The following is a 25593-nucleotide window of genomic DNA, read 5'->3' on the forward strand; positions in this document are numbered from 1 at the left end:
CAGCTCTACATCACCATGTCACCAGGTGACCCATTCAAGTGATGAGTAAATGCTTAAAATAAATCAATGCATGAATGTGCCAAAATGTTCTTCAATTGAATAAAAACAAAACTGACGTAATCATTTTTGGACCAATAGAGGAGAGATCAAAAGTTAGCACACAGCTTCAGTCGCTTCAGCTAGAAACCACTGATCAGGCCCGAAATCTGGGAGTAGTGATGGACTCAGACCTGAACCTTCAAAAGCATCTAAAGACAATTACAAGGTCAGCTTTCTATCACCTGAGGAACATTTCCAGGATTAAAGGACTGATGTCTCAGCAGGATCTGGTAAAAACTAATCTATGCGTTTATTTTTAGTAGAATTGATTACTGCAACGGTGTTTTCACAGGTCTGCCTAAAAAGTGGATCAGACAGCTGCAGCTGATCCAGAACGCTGCTGCCCGCGTCCTCACTAATACAAAATGGATGGCATAGCAACAAAACACATCACAGACTTGTTATCAGTGCATCAACCTTCCAGACCACTCAGGTCTTCTGGCTCAGGTCTACTCTGCAGAACCAGAACCAGAACCAAACATGGAGAAGCAACATTTATGCTTCACTTATCTGGAACAAACTTCAAGAAAACTGTAAATGTGCTGAAAGTTCAACAGCTATTTGTTCAGAGTTGCCTTTAAATGTTAATCTTTTAGTTTATGGTCCAACTAGTCTTATATCTTGGCCTGCTGCTACTTTTCCACTGCAATGTGCTTTCCTCTGTAATGTTTTATTTTCTTTGTTCTGTTCATGTACAGCACTTTGAACTGTCTTTTTACAGAAATGTGCTTTACACACACAAAAAATGCCTTGCCTGTTCGAAGCAAAGATGAGAAAGAGGAAGGAGCAATGTGCTTTTATTACAACTGATATGGGAATCCCAATATTTACCGATAATATTGCCATAACTAAACAAATATGAAAGTGTCAACGCTATAAAAAGCCACAAAAAGGTTAACTCATAAAACTAAAAAGTTAGTTAGTTACTATTTTTTGGTCCTTAATAAACAAAAACCTATAGTTTACAGCTAGTAATTTAGTAATAGTTTACAGCTTCTATCAAAGCTGTGAACTATTACTAAATACACTACATTACCCACGTGATGCAATGTGGAAATTATTTGCATGATCTGGTTTTGTGTAGTCATCTCACAAGACTTTGTTTAATTAAAGTCCAAATTTGCTTCCATGCAAAGTGGAAAAGGTTGACTACGTACAACACTAAAGGTCAACAAAACATGCTTAATCCTAAATATATATTTTCAATATGTTCCATGTATCTAAACTTCAGCAAAATAATCTGCGCATTGGCTGAAAAAAGGATTTACGCCTTTAAATGGCTAAAAAAATAAAAAAATAAAACAAGAAGTGAAACACAATTTGCAGATGCAGAAAAAAATACTAGCTCTATTTTTAACCAAGAGTGAATAATAACTTAAAAAAAAAGTTACACAATGCCATATAAGTTTTTCTTTCATACAAGAATGACTTTGTTGTTGTGTGGTAACCAAATCGCCACATGCACTGATCATGGTTTCTCACACAGCAGGGTAACATGATCCATCCGCCTGTCTGCATGGAAATCAACTCCCTGCTAGTGACGAAGCGCCACTGAAAGGAACTGAACAGACACTGACATAAAAGAAGCGCAGTGCAGGCATGAGCAGATACACAGATTCTTATCCCCTCCAAAGACACCCACACAGTACCATTCAGCCAAAAATTTAGATTTCAACAGTAAATTTTAACCATAATTGCAAATTAATTAAAAGTTTCTCTGCATTAACCACAAGCAACAACAAAAAAAGTGTGTGAATAAGTACATTTTAAAACAAGAAATGTAACTGTTTTTAATTAATCAGAATATTATTATTCAAGAGAACAGCTTTGTGAGTCGGACGCCAATCCTTGTTTAACATAAAGTGCAACCAACAAACAAGTCTATGTATTAAACAGTTTGACCGGTGCTATAGTGAGATTCATGAAGGTTTATGGCAAAAAAGTGTGTTTATATAAACTAAAACAAATAATAAAACTAGATCATCTCATTGCTGCAACTGTTTTCCCTTCCATGTGGAGGCAAACCCACTTTAAACATATCAACCACACCTAAAGGACATTTCTGATCCATTAATTGTACGTAGCCAAAATTGCAGACCTCTGTGATTCGGAAATTGTGTTGTTTTTTTTTATTGTTATTTTATTGCAAATGGTATTAATTGTCCAGCCCTACCACAGAATACATATGTATCCTGAGTATTACTCTGTTTGACAAAAAGAATAATCATGGAGCACGCATATGCTTTAGGATGAAACTGAAGTCAATTTAATCAAATATTGCAAACACGCTAACAAACAGCAGTGCATTCATTAGTAGGTCAGGACATTTATACGCAGAAACCACTTTGCATTTGACTTCCTAAGGTTACATCTTTTAATAATACTATTGGCAGAAAGTAAAAACGCAGCAAATATCTGACTGATCCACATTTCATGGTCTAGATTAAGGTTTTTAGCTTACTGAACTTTGAAATTAACATTTTTGAAAATGAAATGACGTCACTTGGTGCAGACAATTTGTTGGCTGAATGTAATTTGAGGTGAAAGCACAAAGACAGACAGGGCTCTATGAAATTATTATACTTTGGATTTTATAATAATCAACATTTCAATCGTTCAGTGAGAAGGGTCAGCTATCTCTGCTGCTCCATAAAAAAAAAAAAAAAACTGACGAAAAACAGCGAACGCAAACTTTCATCCAAACTGTTATCCTTCAATTAGATTTCATGAAAATATTATTTCGCATAACAAAATTAAGAGACATTTTGAAGTAATAACCAACTGGATTGGACAGATTGTCAACACCGTGTTCACAGCGGTCTTTATGACTGAAAAGATTTACTGGAAGATACTTTTCTTGCTTTTACAAGAACAAAAAGTCATGCTAGCATGCAGCTTTAAAACTGGACTACTTGAATAAAAAATTCTTGGGATTTCCAACAAACCATCCATCCCTTCATGTCTATACATGGTCTGGCGTTCTGTTGGCTGTGACATCATCCAGTGGGTCAGATCATCTGCTATTACCATATAATGTAGAAAGGATTACTGGATCAATGTGTGCTTCTGTGCTTTTGTGTCTCTGCTCTGTCTTCTCTAAGCCCCAGTGGGTCGAGGCAGATGACCGTTCACACTGAGCCTGGTTCTGGTTCTGCTGGAGGTTTTTTTCTTCATGTTAAAAGGAGAGTTTTCCTCTCCACTGTCGCTTCATGCATGCTCAGTATGAGGGATTGCTGCAAAGCCATCAACAATGCAGACGACTGTCCACTGTGGCTCTACGCTCTTTCAGGAGGAGTGAATGCTGCTTGGAGAGACTTGATGCAACCTGCTGGGTTTCCTTAGAGAGGAAACTTTTCGACCAATCTGTATAACCTGATTGAATTTGACTTTGTAAAGTGCCTTAGGATGACATGTATCATGACTTGGCGCTATATAAACAAAATTTAATTGAATTCATGTACCATTTAGATGACCTCTCTGCTAAAAACGTACCATATTTTTTCATAATTTCATCCTTGGTCTGGTTGTGTCAACACCAACCTTTCTGACCTCAGAAATAGAAGCTGAAGCTTTTTTCAGTGACAATCTACAGCTTTTAAGTAGAAAACAGTTGCGGAAATAGCACTGAAGGTCTGTGAAATGCAGTAACCGTGGCCAATGTATTCCAAGTGTCATGGGGTTGAATGCTGCATGATAACATAATATTTAGCCTAATGGAAGAGTCTCGCTACAGTAAATGTCTGCACCTGACAGAATTCAGTGCATGTGCCATTAATTTATGCAGAAATGCTGCTGATCAACATGTGGATACATAAAAGGAGGATATTTAAGTGAAAATAATCACATCAGAAGCTTTACCTCTTTTTAACAACAGCATTAAAGCTATAACTTTGATATATTATTAAGTTATTTGTAATTTCATTCATTTTTTTTGACATCATGAAGCCAAATGAAAACCAAATGACAAAAATATAAAATAATGTGCAAACTCTTGTACATTTAAACAATAAAATTAAAAAGTTAACATAAAGGATAACAAAGGTTGGAGAAACACAAATTTCCGGATATCTCTTTCTATTTCTATGATTGAAGAGTGTTCTAGTGATAATATATAAGACGTTTTCACTTGCCCTTCAAAATCCGCAGCAGGCCTAGCAGACAGAAAATAAGATTAGAAGAAGGCAGCTTGTGAGCATAAAAGAATCACTTTGCCATAAGTTGTGTAGGTGTGTGTTTGATCATGTTAGCTTAAAACGTCCTTGAACTTCATTCAGTGAAGTGATCAGAGGCGGGTAGAGGAGCCAGAAAATACACTAAAGAGTTATAGTGCTCAAAAGCAGCTTCTCTGTAAAAAAAAAAAAATACTCAAGTAAAAGCAACAAATCACAAGTAACTCATTACTAACAACCTCTGGGTGCAGGTCAGCTTCACTCCCACATGCTTCCTCTTCTGCTCCAATAGTAAGAAACAACAATCAATATTTTACTACAAATTCATGCTGGACTGCCGTGCAGCACAATAACAGATTAATTAGGGAGGCAACAATACTGGTAAATATTGAGATGACAATATCTGTTGCAATATATGCCCATTTTCTTCTTTTTTCATCTGGGTTTCCATCACACTGTGACCTCAAGTCTTTGGGGCGACGTAATTTGTGTCTGGCGGGAGCACATGCTGCCATGCGACTCTGTCCGACTGGCTAAACATTAAATTAGCAAGAAAAATGCAGAATCATTGATTTCACGTGAACCTATCAGTTCTTTCACTCCAAGCAGTCCTTCGCGTGAATTAGGGCTGGGCGATATGGCTTTAAAATAAAACCTCCGATTTTACTTTGCCAAATCCGATTAATCGATTTCTTTTTTCCTCCTTTTCTTTTCATAAAAAGAAATGAAAGAAATGAATTTAAAAACTTGCTTTTAAGAGCAGGCTTCACATCACTTGTGTAACTTCAAACTAAGTTTAAAAAAATAAGTAAATGAGTAAATTAAAATGCCTCGCATTACGGTTAAAAAAAAAAGTTTCCTTTTACAATATTTTTACAATATATTTTCCTAAACATATATTCAGCATTGCGTGCTGATTTCTTCACGGAAGCCCAATGATTAATTTGGAAAAATAAAATCCCGATTTTCCAAAAATGTATTCTTAAAAAATGTAAACTTGAATTAATCGATTAAATCGATTTATCGTCCAGCCCTAGCGAGAATATTGCACACACCGAAAATGCAATGGCAATATATTTGCGATAATATCGTGCAGCTTTGCCGGACTGCACGATGTCATTGTGATACTCAGGAACGCTTAATTACAATAAAGTTACACAGAGAGACAAAAAAAAAATCTAATAAAAAAAAAATCTACAATAGTTTTCCAATAAATGTGAAGCTGCAGGGATTGTTTATCATTTTCTTTATAATGGAACACGTGTGTCATCAAAAACTACAGATACGCTGTTAAAATGCACATAACTTGCACATATTACCAATTATTTCACCACAGGGGACAGAAAAAGACACGGAGAGCAACAGGCTAACTGTTACTAAGTGCTACCCTGAGCAGCTTAGGAAGACTGAAGTGCTTCTCGCCCTTTCTCAGGCTCATATGAAGGCAAACACGGCTCCATACCCGAGAGGATTCACGGACAAAATAAAGTGACAAGGCAGAAGCTTTAACAATGAGACAGAAAAAGCGTCTAATAGTACAACAATTTCATCATTTTTAATATAATACAGGTTTATTTCTGTCAACGCTGTAACATTAAATAAGCTGCTACAACAGATTCAAAATGAGCTTCATAAATAAATAAATAGAGACTTTTAGGTTTTTCTAAATGTTAAGACTTTCAAGTTCAGTAAAGTGGCTCATAGGGGGAAGTAAAAGCTGACAGGAAGGAATTGAGGTGGCAGCTTTTCACGTAAACACGGCAGAGCATTTAAGCATGACACCAGCATGTGCAAATATCAAAGCGCGCACGACTTTGTGACACAATCCATCCCTGTTTTCATGACTTCACTTAAGAGTTTCGGCAACCTCAGCATGCAGGAGGGTTGATGAAGAATCTTAGCGTAAAAAATGCACACTGTTCGCCAATCACATCTTCTAGCCTCGGCTTAAAAAAAAAAAAAAAAAAAAGCTTTAATGAGATGGAGACCGTTTCCCCTCACAGAACTGAAGGGAGCCAGGTGTGCTCAGAGAAATGAAAAGAGCCAATGAGAGGAGCTCCCTCTCAGCTCCCCCATCACTATGGAGATTCGCACACATTAACATATATCCCTGCTGATGACGAGACAAGCTGACTCTTTAAAACATCTCAAGCACATCCTCGTTGGAGGCTGGTTTCCATGCAGATCAGCGGCGGTAAGCTGTGCAGAATATCAGAGGGACGCTGGCCTGCGATTACAATTCAGCGCAGGTCTGCAGAAGATGAAATGCCGCACAATGCTCCTGCGATCGTCACGCAAGAGTCAGTGATGCAATTTATCTTAGCTATAAAGTAGCAATTATTTTTAAAAAAAGGCGTGGTCTATTGGTTTTTCCCATTTTTAGCAAATTTGGGTTGGAAAAGAAGATTAAAAAAGAAAAAAGCACAGAAAACCATTGTGAGCAGAGAACAGACACTCATTGATTAAAGTCCGCTCATCTCTGAGCCGGGGGCTTCATATGGCAGGCAGTAAAGACCACCGTGGGGGATGGGGGGGGGGGGGGGGGGGGGGGGGGGGGCAAACGATGACCCAGCTGCTTCGCTCCGCAGGCTGGACAGAAACCATCAAACAGGAAACAGGCCAGTCTGCATCAAAAAGTCAACTATAACATCAACAGAGACATTTCAACATCCTTCGTCAAACACTGAGTGAAGTAATATATGGATAAAAATCGAGTTACATCAGGTGGTTTGGGTTCTTTTCGCAGCTGTATTCTACACTGCACCCTGCAGCTGAATTGCTTGTTGATCAGGAAGTGTCTGAATTGCTAAATACGAGGGCGGACCGTGTGGCGCATATTATAGTGGCTTAGGTTACCCTCAGCTAGCTCTGTAGTTATGCAGCTCTAGGCTTAGGCTGCTGGAGGACATCAGGATCTATTTCTCTCACTCTGCTGTGCCGAGTTCTCCTACTGTTCTCCAATTTTGCATAATTTGTTGTTTTAACTTGTTTTTCTCTTCGTATTAGCTACATCCGGCCAGGCGTTCTGTTTAGCTGTGAAGCTATGCTGGGAGACAGATCATCTGTCTTTACCCCCTCATCAGTGCTTCTACGCTCTTTCAGGAGGAGTGAATGCTGTTAGTCAAGACTTGATGCAATTTGTTGGATTTCCTATATATAGAAAACTTTTTGATTCCATCACATCATACAGATTTGATTGAACTGACTTTGTAAAGTGCCTTGAGATGACATGTATTGTCAATTTGAGCTGTATAGATACAATTTAATTGAATAAGCTGAAGTGGACCAACCATACACCATCACAGGGTAAATCATGCCGACCAAACTACGTCCAGGCAACGTTTTAAAAATATTTTTCCTGTAACATGAGCGCATATATTTATCATTTGAAAGTCTGTCAAATGAAGAAGCTGATAAACAATAATAATGTCACTTTTTTTGGCTCCATGGGCTTGAAAACTATTTAATGAGCTGTTATATTTGGAGGGAAGAACCATTTCATCCTTCAAGCTCAGACTAGAATAAATCCACCTTTGAAGCCATTTTTTCTGAAATTTAAGGTTATTCACTGCATCTCCAAATTCCAACCATTTCCCACTGCATTTTATTTGACCTCAACAGGAAATCATAATTATGGGTTACATATTCTGTAACAAATGGGACGCAGTTTTGTCCTAATAAACACCTTAATAACGATGTCTGTAAAGATGCGTCTCTTTCGGACCACATGACTATTTCTCCCTGTTGCAACATAAGCAGCATTAACTCATTTAAGCAACCTTAGCCTTTAATAGTTGAACAGGATCGTTTGTAACCAATCATTTAGGACTAAGCAGCAGATGAGTAACGTCAAAGTATATTTTTCAGTTCTTGTGGGTTATGTTGAGTTGTTAAGCTGAATATTTGACATCTTTCCTCAGGGTTTACGGTAGTTTGCATTCGTGCAACCATCCCACAGACAGAGGAGAAGGGAAGAGCGGAGTCAAGTTTCTCCCCAAGTCCTCTAGCAAAGAAACTCTAAAGAAAAGCAGCAAAGAGTGCTTTGGAAACGTGATCAGCCAATATGTTCATTTTAATAGGATACTAGTTTGATTGAACAAGACAAATAAAACAATGGGAGGGAGGGTTGATATATAACATTCTGTCTCCGGTTTATTCTACTTAGAATGACTAAAATGTTCTGGTGCAGCACCAGAATTAAAATCTCAGGCAATCAACCATCCAATGTCGTTGCCTTCAGCATCTCAGGTCAGATGACACTGCAGATAAACTCTAAAACACACACACACACACTAGATCTGCTATAGGATTACTGAAGCCTGTTTATGCAACTGTAAGCCTTGGCTATTTGCAGTGCAGGCAGGAAACGATGACACATCACAGTTTGACAGAGTCCTTTCCTCCAGGTAGACCGATTCCTCTCACAGATGCAGGCCACTGCAAAAAGGGAACTAAAAGCATGTAAAATTTTCTTAAAATAAGTGTTTTTTTCCTTGATTTGAGCAGCTAAATTAGATTATTTGCCAATGGAATAAGAGTTTTGCACTTAAAATAAGAATATTTCATCGCCATCATCTTATTTCAAGTGCATGGCATCTAATTATCTTATTTTAGGGGTAAAAATACTCATTCCACTGGCAAAAAGTCTTATCTAACTGCTCAAATCAAGGGGAAATATACAAATTTTAAGAAATATAGCTTACTTTTAGTTCCCTTTTTGCAGCACACGGACCATTTTTAGTCATATACCCCAATCATGTTTCAGCAACATGCAGGCTCTTCCTCGACTTTCTGCGTCCTCCTTTACAAGAAAGCAGAATCCATAATACGTTTGTCGTCAATATCAACCTCTGCTGGTTATCTATAATTATTTAGAGACCCTGCAGAACCAAAACAAGTAGGAGAAAAAGAATGACATACGGCCTCCGTTACATCTCATTACCAGAAATCTGATCCCGATGGATATCTGTAACCAAGTTACCAAAGTAGAGAAATATTCAACAATCTGTCCCACAGGACCAACATTGACTTTGAGGAGAAAATGGATTTATCAGAACTCCCTATAACAGAAATTTATACTCCAACTAACCTGTTATAGAGTGTGAAATGTTTCTATTTACTGCAGATCTTCCCATCAGGCAGCAGTTGAGACTGCAGACCAGCACCTTTCCTAACAAACCAGATAAACTGTTCACATTCCTGCTGTTCTTTGCACAGATCTCCATTTTCCTGTACATAGCCTTTTCTACTTTTACAAATATAAAATATACTCCGTTTGTACAGTTATCTGAATTTGATAAACCTTTATATATAGGATCAATGCTTACTATTTATTAATACATTGCTAGTTCCTGAGTTGTATTTTTGTAACTAGACTCTTCTTTTTTTATTTGTATACAAATTACAATTTTTTTTAAATGCTGCGTGTTTTCACCCATCGATCTGCTGCTGATACACTGAAATGTTTCTAATGTGGAACAAATGGAGGAGGATTTCTATTTTATTTTATATCTTGATATAAAACCTTGGTTGCAACAATATGTTTGCAATATATAAAGTGCAAAATACTTAAGAATTAGTTATATTGCGTAACAGCTACAGTAGGGTTGGGCTGATTATCAAGGTTTTAAAAGTGTAATATATTTCTATTATATTGTTTATATTACTTTAAAGGTTTAAGTCCCTTTTTAATGAGGTCAGCTAAAGAGCTGGAATGACTGGAGGTTTCTAAAGCTGGATGGACCTTAAAGAAACATTGCCCTGACTCTGCCTCGCATGTTGCTGCACACTGCCGGTCAGCAGGCAGAAAGAAGACTACTACACTATTCCAAGCCTTTAAGGATGACAGAATTGTTTGGAAACTATAGCTCCAGAACAAAGGACTCATGCCTAGATGACTGGTTTGAAATTACAGTAGCTTTGCTATCTGATCAAACCGCCCCACTAATTAAAACCAGTGTTGTGCTATAAAAAGCTGAACCCCAAAATGAATAAGATTCTATGCAATGGCCATGTTTACCATACTAATCTTAAATGTATTGTGTTTATTCGTTGGGTACATGTGCAGAAGTGATAAATGTTATAGGTAACCTATAACTAGGGCTGGGTAGGATGAGCCGATTCAATATGATTCTCAATATAGCTCAGCTTGATTTGATTTGACTCCAATATCAATATTCATTACTTTCAAATTAATGCTCAAAGTCATTCAATCAACAAAACCAGCCAAATACTATATTTATGTTCAATTTATTGAACACTGATATATTAACCGGAAAATAAAGTGCGTTTGGTTCAATGCGTTTAACTTGTCACATAAACTAAAAATTTTAGGGACGAAGGCGCTTCTAAAATCCTGTCGGCCGCTCCGCAACTTCGACTCACTTGCACTTCCTCGCTGTGAAAAGTAATGGTGCGCTGTAATAACGCCACCTAGGGGTTAGGAGGTATATCGATACTGAAAGCCATAATATCAATATTAAATCGTTTTTAAAAACATCAACATTAATCTTTGTATCGATTTTTATGCACAGCCCTACCTATAGCTGTAAGCAAAAATCATTTTATATTTTACATGTATGTGTTTAAACACCATAATATTGAGGTATTTATACACAAGATGATCACTTCGTGGGGATGTTTTCCAGGGCCATGCCCGGCTACAACTAATTTTGCTTAAGAATGCAGAGCACTGAGAGAAACTTTGGAAAGTGGACGTTCTTGACATATTCCAGATTTTATTAACTTTCATTAAATACTAAAGCCTCTTTCAAAACTAAAGGTTGTCAGTGCCACATTATGAGACTTCAAATAACATAACTGCAGACAAACTAAAACCCAGGAAAGGATTCAGTTGCCTTATCTAGTTATTCAGCAGCAAAGTCAAAACAGTCTCATGTTTACCCCCATTTTTTTGAGGATGCTGACATCACTGAGCCAGGAATCAAGGATTGTTATTAATATTAAGAAACTGATTGTCTTCACAAATGAAAAATTTGTTCAAGTAGGGAAAAATAAATAAATTAAGTGGCAATTAAAAACAATAACTACAAGCTGAAACTCAGGTTTACTGCTTTTGGACAATTATTTTAGTTTTTATTTCTATCCTGTTCTGCTCCACGGTCTGTCTAAGCTTGCATCTTCACTTTGTGATTTTCCTTTGAAACAGCTTCTCCTTCCTCGCATTCTTGTGGAAAAGACAATGCCCACGAGTCAGATTCCTTACATTATTTTATCACTGTCGGTCCTCCAGTCTCCCTCAAGGTCAGTCGATGGACTCATTTTTTGATTCCTTACAAAGCCTGAATTCCGACACGTAACTCTAAACTCTGTGGACATTTTCATAAAACCACGAAACTGGGTGGACGCAGATTCCAGATAGAAAATACTGACTGGAAAAGTTAAGGGGGGAAACAGGAAGATCAGCTCTAAATATGGTCCACTTGTAGGCAGGAGTAAAAACGGGCCTACACCCAAACTGGGTATGCAGAGAACTCCCTCATACCCTTAATCGCTCGAACACGCAGCCGGACTGCTGCAGACATAACAAGCCGTGCATTCATGCCCACAGATGCAAAACGCAGTAAACATCCACGTCTGTGCGAGCCTCAGTTGAGCAGTGATGAAACTGATAGTCGACCCACATGGCTCTGCATCCAGAAATGCCGGGATAATTTCGCTTTACGAAGCTGTTTTCTGACCCCAACACCAAGCTAAATATCAGGTCACCTACACATTGGATGAAAAATTAAAAAAAGAGATGCACAAATCAATGTCAGAGACTAGAATGGGAGAAGGTATCCTTAAAGGGGCCTCGTCACATATATTGACCATAAAAAATATATATATATATATAAAACAATATACAGCCAGTGTTCATCCTTGGTCCTTTTCGGACCTGAAAAGAACTTTGCACTGGATGGTATCAGCAGACATGAAAATTGTTGCGGCATTTTTCGGCAGTACAGTGTAGGTACCAGATCGGGGCCCTGCGCCTTCTGATGACGTCACTATACATAATTGGTTTAATGTTTGCACAATTACGCAAAACATTGTGATCGGTCTGGACAACTTACTAAAGTAATTATAGCGGGGTGTAGGTTTTATTCGACAGCGGGATTGCGGTTTGTAAACGGACAATTTTACGAAGACATTCTCCGTGGGCCTTGCGCCTCCCGATGACATCACATTATGGCAACGCCACACAAACAAACTACATTGAGCCCGCGGTCTGCATTTGTAACGAATCAATTTGATTTAGTTAATTTAGCAGTTTCTTTTTTCTCAAAAGCTTCAGGCTTAAAGATGAACGTGGAAAAATATGAAATCTTAGCAATTCAAAATAATCAACCCACTTTAATTGATAAAAACGACGTAAAATATTTAGGTATAATGATTAACAAGGACCACACTGAAAATGACAGAACAAATATTCAAGCCATTTTACAAATAAATCAACAGATATTTGACAGTTGGCTCAATTTTTGGAAGAATATTGTCACAATTTCATCTGGAATAATAAAAAACATGTGATCAGAAAGAACGACATAGTAATATCAGTAGAAAAAGGAGGAATAAACGTTATTGATTTTAAAGTGATGAATGCCGTGATAAAATTAAAATGGCTGCAGACTTTTATTAAAAATTAAAAGAGTTTATGGTTTAGTTTCCCTTCACAACTTTTTTTTTTTTTTTTTTAAATTGGAGGAAGGACATTTCTCTCAAGATGTAACTTTGATCCTGCAAAATTACCGATTAAATTGTCAGACTACCACACAAGCGTTCCAAAATGATGTTAAAAGTTTTCATGCTTCAATTAAGTTACTGGCAAATAACCGTAAATTAACAAAATAAAATTTATTTGTAACAAATGGAGACCGCGGGCGTAATGTAGTTTGTTTGAGTGGAGTTGCCATATAATGATGACATCGGGAAGCGCTGACCACCCGAGCCGATCTGGTACCTACACCGGATCTACCATAAAGCAAGATGGCGACAATCGACGCAGCTACTGTAGGAGCCAGCAGACCGTCCTGCAACACCTCGCAGTAAAGTGACAGCTCACCGTGGTTGAAGACCGGCCCGGTCGACAGGGTTAGCGTTACTTACTCTTTCTTTTCGTAATTCCTCTAAGCATTGCTGACTCGCTCACAGCCACAGATACGTCGACGCCTCGCTGAGCGCTGAATCGCCTGTTGACGTCGCCGCCACATTGGAGGTGGCATAGTGGAGCGATTAGGAGAAGATGTCTCATTCATGTGCTCCGTGGAAATTAACCAATTGGTTCACAGTACGACGGAGATGTTACTGATTGTTTTTATTCATTATATTCTGAACGTGAGTGCCATTGCTTGTCCTTGTTGACTCATTGCGTGGTCTTGTTATGGTGAATATACACAAATGTAAGACGTAATAAGCCAACAGGGTGTGATAATTTAATCCTTTGTCCAGAGAGAGCTTTTGGCATAGTAATTCGTACAGAAACATGGTGAAAATTATTATTGTTTGCATATTATTAATGAAATGAGTTTTTGAATTTAAGAAAAATAAATGTCAGGTAAGGGAATACGTATATGCACTGAACCAGAAATTGGGATGCGTTCATGTCCTGTTGGGTGAAAATGTACTACCGCTATCAATCTGCAACACATATCGTCTCTTATGTGTTATTGTCCATAGAAAACATAATAAAACAGGAATAATCAGCAGATCAGATCAGAGAAAAGGAGGACAAAAGACACTTGCTATGTTTTCATCCAATCGTCATGCCAAATCTAAACTGGATTTTTAAATGTTGCAAAAAAAAAAAAAAAAAAAGAAAAGAAAATGAAAATGCAAATTTGGCATGTTTCCATCCACTGGTTTGGAGCAAATAAACCAGGCTACACAAAGCATCATTTCCACAGAAGTTGATGTGACGCATGGCTGTAATAGGCAGGAAGTAGAGGTTGCCAACTAGCATGGATCACACAATCACATCTGGGAAAAATGGAGAGCACATTTCAAGACTGTGTCGCTATCGGTCTAGTTGTACTCGTCACATCGGTTAGTATTGGCTGTCCGGAGACGTAGAGAAGGAAATGTAATCCTATGCATGTGGGAATACCTGGGAAGACACCGACAGTGGAAACAGCTGATAAGTGCTAAGTCAGAACTTGTTCGGCAAATCTCTTTCCATCTCCTGTTTTGTGCATCAACTCACTTTCATAAAAGCAACAAAAAAAAAGCACCTCAAGCAAGCGTAAAAAAACTTATTTTATTTCTAATTTTGCCGTGTCTATCAACTTCTTTTAATGCAATACTTCAAAATGCACATAAATAAGTGTGATTGGCCATTTTCTCCTTTACTAACTCTGATTGGGGATCTAAGGTCAAACACTGAAAAATACATGCACCCAAACTAAGAAATCTACGCCTTGTTGGACCTTAATGCATCCATCAGCTTCACCATATTGATCCACTTTTGTCAAGTTTAATAAAAGTAATCAGAAATAGATCGAGCGTGCATTACAGTTTATCTCTTGTGTTATAGACTTTAGGGAAGAAAGGGAACAAATGGATCCTTGGTTGCTCTAAACACTGATCTCTAGGTCAAATACTGGGAGGAAAAAAAAAAAAAAAACAGTTTTCAGCTCCTGTTCATTAAATCCGCTAAAACTAAGAACTGCCACAATTTTCATGCTATTCCTGCTCCAAGGAAACACCACGTGCTTAAATACATTTTGAGTTTAACTATAAAAAGTCAAACAAACGACCTAGTGCACATTTTTAAGCTCTCATATATAAACAATAAATAAATCGGACTCGGTTGGTCAGATCTCAAAGACACAAACAGATATGGGTTTGGGCCAGATGAAGATAGATAAGACATCATCTCCCTCAAATAACCTCTTGAAGGTGTTGCAGTTCTAGTGAGATGAAACTAATTAGAATCAGCGTGTCGGACCCCTAAGAAAACCAGACATCCATGTCATCCTAGAAAAGCAACTCTAGAAAGCAAACAAACAACAACAACAACAACAACAACAGCTCTAGGTTTAATCTCTCCAATCAGAGTCTGGGGTTGCAATTCAGGTCAGTCATTGTTTCTGTCATCCACCCTTAACAGTGGAGAGGGGGGCTACGCCATATGCCAACAAAACAGACACAATTGACCAGCAATACACCAGGAGAATTTATGGAGGGGGTTTGGGGGGTGTCATTCAACAAAAGATAAGCGGACTTTCAAGTAGAAAGCTGGGTGTACTATGAGCCTCCTGGTTTGTGGCGAGAGAAAAACATGGCACCCACAAGCAACCATTCAGTTTGTCGGAACGTCAAAAAAATGACCAGCTGAGATGATCTACTGACAGAGAAATAAATATTAAGAGTTAGACGCAACCAGTTTGCTACCTTCACGTGCCGGTGTCATAAAGCCACAGCAGTTTGTGGACACGGTGAGATATAGCAAAGTTAAAGCCGAGCCCTATACGTCAACCGGCATCAAACTACAAACTCCGAGCTACATCTTTAACGCTAGCCATCTAACAGCATTAACTTTTACTGAGTGGCACCGGCTCGGTTAATAAAGCCGTTAGCATTAAGCTAGCAGCTAGAAGCTGGTTTGTTGGACAAAGCGACGTTTGAGTTTAGATAGAGAAGTTGCAGATGTCTGTGCGTCCATTGTAAGCAGGTGACCGAACTGACGGCTAACGTTTACTAGCTAGGAAAGCTTGGCGCTCAAACTCCCCGGTAAACGGCCGCGTGCAAACGTCGTAAACTTATTTCCGCGCCGCGCGACACAAACTGGTCCGACAACAACACGCTAACGCTTTACTTTTCGCTTACCTATCTGGGCTCGCAAGCCTTTGAGCGTCGTAGCACTCTCCGCCATTTCTATGAAGTTTTCCTTCTCTCTCTGTGTGTGTATTTTTTTTCTACACCAGGGGCGCGCGACACACCGCAGCCGGTTGGACTCGGACAGCGCGGGGACGTGGACGTCAAAGATGGGTGAAGGCGATGTCTCACTCTGACCCAAAATGTGTACTGGTACTTTCGTGTCAGTTGACTTCTGGGCATGGACAGCAGCCCAAATCGTAAAAATCGTTGACCGTGACCCATTGTTTATTTTTAAAAAATACTTATTCATGTGTAGATTATATTCTGTTTAAATAAATGGGAAATTTGGGTGGCTCTCCATTTTTCAAGCTTGGGTCCTCTACCAGAGGCCTGGGAGCTTGAGAGTTCTTAGGATCTTAGCTTCATTTCTCATTAATTTATTTCAACAGAAAGTTTCCTCTTTACATTATTTTGACAATATATTTTCCTAAACATATATTCAGCATTGTATGGCATTCTCGTCATGGAAGTCCAATGAGTGCAATGGCAAAGCAAAATCCCGATTTTCCAAAAATTAAATCTTAAAAGTTGTAATTTCAAATTAATCAATTTAATCAATTTATCACATAAGGGGTTGGCAATATTTATTCCACTATCTATGTATATATATATATATATATATATATATATATATATATATATATATATATATATATATATATATATATATATCCATAAATTGATTAAATTGATTAATTTGAAATTACAACTTTTAAGATTTAATTTTTAAATATATATGCATCCATTTTACAACACACTTATCCCTATTGCCTACTAGGGTCGTGAGGGGTGCCTATCTCCAGCTACACATATATAGCTGTGTGTATGTATATATATATAGTAGAATAAAGTTAGTGAGTGGTGCAGTGATGTTGTACGGGTGGGAAAGAGTAAGCTAGACTAAGGTCAGAAGTGAGCATCTATGAGTGTGGTTTTATGCCATGAAAAACTACAAAAGATGCAGAATCTGCTTTGAGGATGTGGATGGAGAAGTACAGAGAAGGTCAGAGGGTGCAGCATTGTGTTTTTGTAGAGCTGTAGAAAGCATATGATTGAGTGCCAAGAGGGAAGCTGTGGTATTGTATGAGGAAATCTGGAGTAGCAGGGTGGTTCAGGACACGTATGAGAGCTGTAAGACAGTGGTGAGATGTGCTGTAGGTGTGACCAGAGCAGTTCAAGGTGAAAGTAGGTCTGTGTCAAGGATTGGCTCTTAGTCCCTTCTTCTTTGTTCTTGTGATGAACAGGTCAGGTTGATGGATGAGGTTAAACAGGCATCTCCATGGACTATGGTTTGCAGATGACATTGTGATCTGCAGTGAGAGCATGGAACAGGTAGAGGAAAATCTAGAGAGAGGTTTGCTCTAGAAAAAGGAATGAAGGTTAGCCGTAGCAAGACATAATGCATGCGTGTGAGTGAGAATGACCCAAGTGGAGTTACACGGAGCTGAAATAAAGAAGGTGAAGGATTTTAATACATAAGCTTTACAGTCCAGATCGAGGCAAAGATGTAAAGAAACAAATGGGTGGAGAAAAGTGTCAGGTTTGTTTTGTGATAAAAAAAAGTATAAGCGTCACAAAAGGAGTTTACATGAGTGTACAAGATGGTGGTGAGATCTGCAATGGTGTATGGTTCAGAGCATGAATAAATATCAATCAATTGAAAAATATGAATAAAGGCAATTGCTGTGTGGATGATAAGAGTCACACTGTTTTTTTGTTATGTGTCCTGCTAAAGCCTATTCTTAATAAATATGTTTTTAAAGAGGAGTATTTGTGTTTATAGGGCTATAATTGCTGTGCCTTGGAGTCACAGCCATACAGTTCCCTAAAAGAGACAGCAACGGAGTTGCAAGTAGTCTTTTATCATAACTTTTATCGTTATCTCAACAGTACTACAAAATATAGAGATCAAATTGGAAGTCCATATTAACCACCTATATTTATACCTATGGTCTGCACACAGTGAGCGCTATAACAAAAGTTAAATTCCCTGAACATGCACCTAATCATGACTAGTAAAGCTTATTGTTATTCTTGTAACATATAAACAGGAATTAAAGTGATGACTATTGCTCTTAGTAATACCAATGTACTAATTATCACTATCCAATGGTTATTCTTATCATTATCATTAATAATGTGTTGTTTCAATTACTTTTACAGGTTTCATCCGCAACTATGAGACACCAATATGTGTGCCCTAGTGCATCTGTACAATAAACGATCACGCATAAAGGAAGGAAAGGCGATAAAAAAAGACAGCGGTGATTTGCAATAATGACCGAAGCGCCCTCTACCGTTCAGATAGGGGTATTTTTTTACCTGCAAAGTTTTAAAGTTGCAATAATGTATTGTCACATTAATATTGTTGATGACATCAATTCATACTCGAGTTATTTTATCATCTAAACGTTTTCTTACCAAATTTAGATTGTTGAAAGAATAACTTTAGTACACTCTCACTCAAATTTCCTTTAATATTATTTAGGACAGACAAGATGGAATAACTTAAAGCCTTACCAGATTTAATGTGCCGAAGAATCTCCAGACCCAGAGATGATCAATTCACAAACATCTCCCAGTAAGAGGATAAGAAAATGTTCTCAGAGCTCAAGTTCCTTTCTTTTACCATGAACACTGTATCCTCTGTCCGGCTTTGTCTCACATGCTTTAGCCAGAGGGCTGTTCGCCCATTTCACGCTGTCAACAGGAAATAATATTGCCTATACTGCAGCTGGAGTAACTAGAATGTGGTAGAACTTGATGTTAACAACACAAAGTCTGAAACCTGGTTTTGTTTTTCTGCTGCATGATATGATTTATGTGAAATATTTGCATTTCTTTCCTTTTAACATGGAATACACAAAATAAGGTGGTTAAGTCAGTCCTTTTCTGAATTAGGAGCTTACACTGACATCACATTTCACTCCAAATCAAATTTTCCACTCTAAAAAAATAAACAGTATCTCTTTGGTGTAGGAGTAATTACAGGTACACAGTTGTGACTGTGTCATCAAGCAAAGCAGATTATGAGCAACACACAACAGTTCAAGTCATGGGAACACGTCCTCGGGGTGGAAGCAGTCACTTGTTCAGCAGAGCTCTGTGTATCCTCGAAACAACCTCAAAGTTTGGTAGGAGCGCAGCGGCCTGGGCCAGCTGGGGAAGCTGGGTGTAGGTGGAGGTGCGGAGGTACTGAAAAAGGTCCTCGAAACTGTGGAAATGACCGGTGAGCTTCGGGGGCACACCCAAAGACAGCCCCAGCTTCCTTAAAACATAAATGTGGTTGGGCGAGTCGAGCAGCAGCGACAAATCCTGGATGGTGTCGTAGTTCAGCGTCTCGATACTCTGACCTGGATAAATTTAGAACAGCAGAAACACAATGAGCTCGTGCAAAATAAAGAACCTGGAGTTGAACTCGTTAAGGCCCTTTTAATGGCAGAAAGGCTTTAGAATACATACCTTGAGCAAGCTCCCATATTGTCTGCAGTTTTTGCTCCATCTGATGATGATAAAGTAGATGAGGCAGAATTATTCATTCGTTCCTTAGCTAAAGTGTTATGTATTCAATCACTGACAGTGACAGCAACAACAGATGTACAGTCACTATCATGCACTTATTTCACTTATTAATCATAAAAACACTCATAACAGACAGCTATTTTAATAGGAGGCATGCATAAGATATGACATTTTCCTACATATCTAATTAAAAACCATGCTGTTATAATTTATCCTCATCTAGTTTCTAGTTGTGTCCTCCCTCATACTAAAATGGTTCCCAGGGATGCATTTTATCAGTTGCAGGATAGATTACGCAACGCTTTTCCTTCTTCTAAATAATAATATAGCCTCCGATGCAAAACTTAGCTGCACAAATGCGGACTAGGAGCTGGTTTTCATGTGCTTTTAAAGTCTATAGGATAAGTCCTATGTATTTAGTAGATTTACTTGTATTGTACAAGCCATGTAGATAAATCAGGTGTTCTGATAAAAAGAAAAGGAAGCACTAAAATTATCGGTCAGGGATTATTTTCTTTTTACTGCCTAAGGATCAGATGAACACCTGAGGGCAGTGGAGACAATAATTATGCGTCTCTAGACTGTTTCATATAACTCTTCATTGTGTTTTAGCGATGAGGATATTCTGTTCTTAAGTAACCTTATTCTCACCGTAGATTTGTTTTATTTCTGAATTCATTGTATTTTTAAGATTACTATATATTTATTTGTTCTGTTTAACTAACTTTTGTACCAGGCGTTTCAGATGAAAACACATTTTACTTTAATTTGTATGTTTTTCTTCTTCTTTCTACCATTTGCAGTTTCAGTTTTGACTCTGATGAACATTTTAGCACCCTTACAATTTTTTATGTCTCTTCATCATGATCATTGACACGATGCAGTTTCTTCAGTTCTTCAAACCAACGTCATCTCTGGTCATGACAGAGTTCTACACATTTATTTTCCCCCAATGTTTATCTTATTAGTTTTTTGTTTTTTTTACTGCTAACCTTTATTTCTATTTGCGTCATATTTGTATTTTTTGAAAAGGGCTTTGTGATAAGCCTAATTGTGTGTGTATAAAAATCCCTCATGACTAAAGACAGAAAAAATAGTCAAATAGAGATTTAAATTCTAAATTAAAACTTCATAAATACTGTTGTACACTATATTGCAAAAAGTACTGGGTCACTTACCTTTACACACACATGCATGAGCTTAAGTTGCCTTCCATTCTTAATCTATAGCGTTTACTTTGATTTTAATCCCACCATTTGCAGCCACAGTTGCAAATCAATATTGACTCAATATTGATTTGCACTGCTGACTGTTTATTCACAGTACCAATTGTTTACATATACATTTGCAATACCGTACTTCAATTGGATTATGCAATTACCTTCCACTGCACTTTAATTTAAATAGCTTCTGTCCAAACTTTATTTATTCATTTTATAGTAATAGCTAACTGTATATCATGCTCACAATTCTGCCTACAGTAATAGCCATCTGTACATATATTCATAGTACATGCAAACTCTGTTATAATAACAATCATCTGTATATTATGCTATTGTACATATCTGTAAAACTCTATTTATAGTTATATCCACCTGTATATTATATTCGGTACATTTAGTTAACAATTCTAGTTATCTATATATTATACTCATAAGACAAATCTATCAGTAAAATTCTGTTTATAATAGTATTCATCTCCATTTTTATTCAGTAATAACCCATGTCCTGTACTTATGGAACCATTGTTTATCCTGTACTTGCTGCTATTGCACTTCTGGTTAGACATAAACTGCATTTTGTTACCTTGTACCTGTACCTGTGTAATGACAATAAAATTGAATCTAATCTAATCTAATCTACAAAAGCCTCCATTCTTCTGGGGAGGTTTTCCGTAAGATTTAAGAGTGTGTTTATGTGATTTTGTTTTCTCTGTTCCTCTACAAGCACAGTTAGTAGGTCAGACAGACGCTGATGTTGGATGATAAGGCCTGGCTCGGGGTTTCCGCTCCAGTTCAGCCCATAGGTGGTCCGTCGGGCAGGCCAGCCACATTCCCCCTGCTCTGCATCCAGCGTTTTCCATTGCACTTGGTGATTTAAGGCTTGATGGCAGCTGTGTGGTCATGAGAACCCATTTCATGAATCTCTCCATGCACCACTCTTGAGCTAATCTGAAGGCCACATGCAGTTTGGAGGGAAGCCATTAGCTCTGCAAAAAGTTGGTCAACTTTGTGGACTATGCCCCTCAGCATCCACTTAGCCCAATTGCTTCCTTTTTGCCATAATACCGCTAACAGTGGACTGCAGTATTTAGTGTAGAGGTAATTTTATGCCTGTGCGTATTAAGCATTAAGCATCCTCAGAGCAATCCAGTCTTTCACAAGTATTTGTAGAAAAGACCTGCATGCCTAGGTGCTGGGTTTTAAACATCTGCAATAATGGAAGTGACTTTCATGGATTTAGATGGGTGGCCTGATACTTTTGGCAAGACAGCGATTGAATCAATCCCCAATTCAGACGAAATGCCTTAACAACTTAAAAGAACATCACGTGCTTCAAAACATTAGGAAAAGTTATTTAAAAATGAACGTTAAAACTGAAGTTTGAAATAACGTTCAAACCATAAGACACAGAGCCCCCGGCAAAGATCTGAGTGTTGCTGTTCCAGGATTCCCAGAATATGAGGAAGGAAAAACAAAGCACCTCCTCTGTGGTGAAGCCTTTTTGTCCTTCCTGCACGATGTTATCTTGTTTCTGACTGCAGGGCTTGATGTTGGTGGTGACATTGATCACGATAGAAGTGGGATGCAACTCGCTCTCATGGTTCAGTGAGTTCTGCCATCTGCGCGTAGAGGTGGTTGGAAATGCAAAAGAAACATAGATGATAAAAATGTTTAAAATGCTGTTCTTTGTTCCAGAATTCACAAAAAAACATACCTCGTTGTGTCTTCAGGGGAACTGCTCTCCGAAGCACTCTCTGATTGTGGCGTTGCTCTCTCCGTGTGACCAGAGGGACTTTCGTACTGAAGGCTTGCTGCAGACAGCAACCCCTCAGGCTTCAGGCCGTGCTCAGGAACCCGCTCTGAACGATGGCAATGTGTTTACAATCTCACTTCTGTCCAGCAAACTCGAATAAGAGAGCAAAGATGGCTGAAATATTACAAATAATCTAACTTACTGAATCTTTTCACAGTCAGGAGGACAACCCAAAGCAACAGAGAAAGAAAGAAAAACAAGGATGATATCGTGGCGCCGATAAGGACCACAGAAAGACTTTCCGCTTTCGTTCCTTAAAGGAGAACAAGAAAGTTAATCATATTATACTGGGGGAAAAAGAAATGGAAAACGCGTTTACAGTGAAGGTTTACATACATTTATCATTGGCATGAATTTCCTATTAATTTATTGCCGCTATAGATAGATTTTTAATTCAGAGTGGTATGGTTATACAATCATCATTTGAATTTTACAAAGAGCCATTTTAGAATGGTTTAGAATTGATCTAATCTACACAGGATAAAATTCCACATACAGGCTTGGATATAGGCATGCACCCATACACTGCAAGAAGTAAGTCAAATTTTCTTGAAATTAATGTATTTTTCCTTGATTTAAGCAACTAAATAAGACTATTTGCCAATGGAATAAGATTCTTCCACTTAAAATAGGACCATTTCATCTATATCTATATCTTATTTCTAGTGCAAGATATCTAATTATTTTATTTTAGGAGTAAAAATACTCACTCTATTGGCAAATAGTCTGATTTATCTGCTTAAATCAAAGAAAAATACATTCATTTCAAGAAAACCTGAATTATTTTTTGTTCCCTTTTTGCAGTGTAATGTTGGCAAATTCTTCAATTACACTTCACTTCATCAGCTATTCTGCTATAATTCGAACAGAAAGATAATCCCAAACACACATAACATGTCTTTGGAGAGGGCAAAGTAGACTAACATTTAGCTTCTGGAATGAAGCACGTTTAAAAGCCAGAAAATTGACTAGTTTAAGTGAACAGTGTGTGTACTTATTAGAACCTGGATGTACAATTTTCACCCTATGTGGATTAAATAAAATTCAAAATGATCATTCCTCTCTGAAAAGAGCAAAGTTCACAGAAATCAATGGAAGCCCTACATTTAGATAAAATGCATGGCCACAGAGACCCTACCAGGCCATACCTTTTTCTGCAGGTTCTTCAGACTTCCCAACAGGCAACATGATGGCGCTCTCTGCAAACACCAAAAATGACAGCTTCACAAAATCCCCAAATACGTACAAGTACTGAAGTCTGATATTTGCACTGTTGCGTCGGTGGTTTATATTTGCTTCGTACCTGTTTTGGAGCCTCGGGACGAAAAGGGCAAGCACCCTTCACGGACTGCATCATCACAAGGAATGCACAACAGCTCCACCTCTCCTGTCATGCTCTTCAGTTCATAATGTCTGCACAAAATAACACACAAACATACATTTACGTGTTGGTGGGATTATCCCACCAACACGTCTTCCATTGAGGAAGCAGAGCCTGAGGACTCTGGGTCGGGTTCTCCCATCTCTGGTGCTGAGGTTGCCGAGGTTGTTAAAAAGCTCCTCGGTGGCAAGGCTCCGGGGGTGGATGAGATTCGCCCTGAGTACCTTAAGGCTCTGGATGTTGTGGGGCTGTGTTGGTTAACGCGGCTCTGCAGCATTGCGTGGACATCGGGGGCAGTTCCCCTGGATTGGCAGACTGGGGTGGTGGTCCCCGTATTTAAAAAGGGGGACCGGAGAGTGTGTTCCAACTACAGGGGAATCACACTCTTAAGCCTCCCTGGTAAGGTCTATTCAGGGGTTCTGGAAAGGAGGGTCCGTCGGATAGTCGAATCTCGGATTCAGGAAGAGCAGTGTGGTTTTCGTCCTGGCCGTGGAACACTGGACCAGCTCTACACCCTCAGCAGGATTCTGGAGGGGGCTTGGGAGTTTGCCCAACCAGTCTACATGTGCTTTGTGGATCTGGAGAAGGCATTCGTGTCCCCCGAGGGATCCTGTGGGGGGTACTCCGGGAGTATGGAGTACCGGACCCTTTAATAAGGGCTGTCAGGTCTCTGTACGACCGGTGTCAGAGTCTGGTCCGCATTGCCGGCAGTAAGTCGACTCGTTTCCGGTGAGAGTTGGACTCCGCCAAGGCTGCCCTTTGTCACCGATTCTGTTCATAACTTTTATGGACAGAATTTCTAGGCGCAGCCAAGGTGTTGAGGGGATCCGCTTTGGTGGCCTTAGGATTGCGTCTCTGCTATTCGCGGATGACGTGGTCCTATTGGCTTCATCAGGGCGTGATCTACAGCTCTCACTGGAGCGGTTCGCAGCCGAGTGCGAAGCGGCCGGGATGAAAATCAGTGCCTCCAAATCCGAGACCATGGTCTTGAAACCGGAAAAGGGTAGAGTGCCTTCTCCGGTTGGGGAGGATGTCCTGCCCCTAGTGGAGGAGGTTTAAGTATCTTGGGGTCTTGTTCACGAATGAGGGGAAGATGGAGCGGGAGATCGACAGGCGGATTGGTGCAGCGTCTGCTGTGAAGCGGGCGTTGTACGATCCGTTGTGGTAGAAGAGAGAGCTGAGCCAAAAGGCGAAGCTCTCGATTTAACGGTCGATCTACGTTCCTACCCTCATCTATGGTCACGAGCTTTGGGTCGTGACCGAAAGAACGAGATCCCGGATACCAGCGGCTGAAATGAGTTTTCTCCATAGTGTGTCTGGGCTCTCCCTTAGAGATGGGGTGAGGAGCTCAGTCATCCGGGGAGGACTCAGAGTAGAGCCACTGCTCCTCCACGTCGAGAGGAGCCAGTTGAAGGTGGCTCGGGCATCTGGTCAGGATGCCTCCTGGACGCCTCCCTGGAGAGGTGTTCCGGGCACGTCCCCACCGGGAGGAAGGCCCAGGGGAAACCC

General features: G+C 39.1%; 1 protein-coding gene and 1 long non-coding RNA gene across 13 annotated transcripts in view; both read right to left on the minus strand.

The window, feature by feature from the left end:
- The window catches only part of map7d3 (MAP7 domain containing 3), a 43216-nt gene extending 27014 nt beyond the window's left edge, over positions 1–16202 (minus strand). For all 12 annotated transcript variants that reach the window (XM_036127738.1, XM_036127735.1, XM_036127728.1 and 9 more), the window contains exon 1: positions 16095–16202. In XM_036127738.1, coding sequence (XP_035983631.1) covers positions 16095–16140 — 46 coding nt within the window. In that variant the 5' untranslated portion in view covers positions 16141–16202. The remainder of the gene's footprint in view (positions 1–16094) is intronic.
- Positions 16203–19407: 3205 nt separating this feature from the next.
- Positions 19408–22467, minus strand: LOC118557554. Its single transcript, XR_004927913.1, has 3 exons — positions 22371–22467; positions 19608–19647; positions 19408–19498 (listed from the first exon to the last, which is right to left on the minus strand). It is a non-coding gene; the product is annotated as an uncharacterized LOC118557554 (long non-coding RNA).
- Between the last annotated feature and the right edge of the window lie 3126 nt (positions 22468–25593).

This window comes from Fundulus heteroclitus, chromosome 23 (genome assembly GCF_011125445.2).
Source record: "Fundulus heteroclitus isolate FHET01 chromosome 23, MU-UCD_Fhet_4.1, whole genome shotgun sequence".
NCBI lineage: Eukaryota > Metazoa > Chordata > Actinopteri > Cyprinodontiformes > Fundulidae > Fundulus > Fundulus heteroclitus.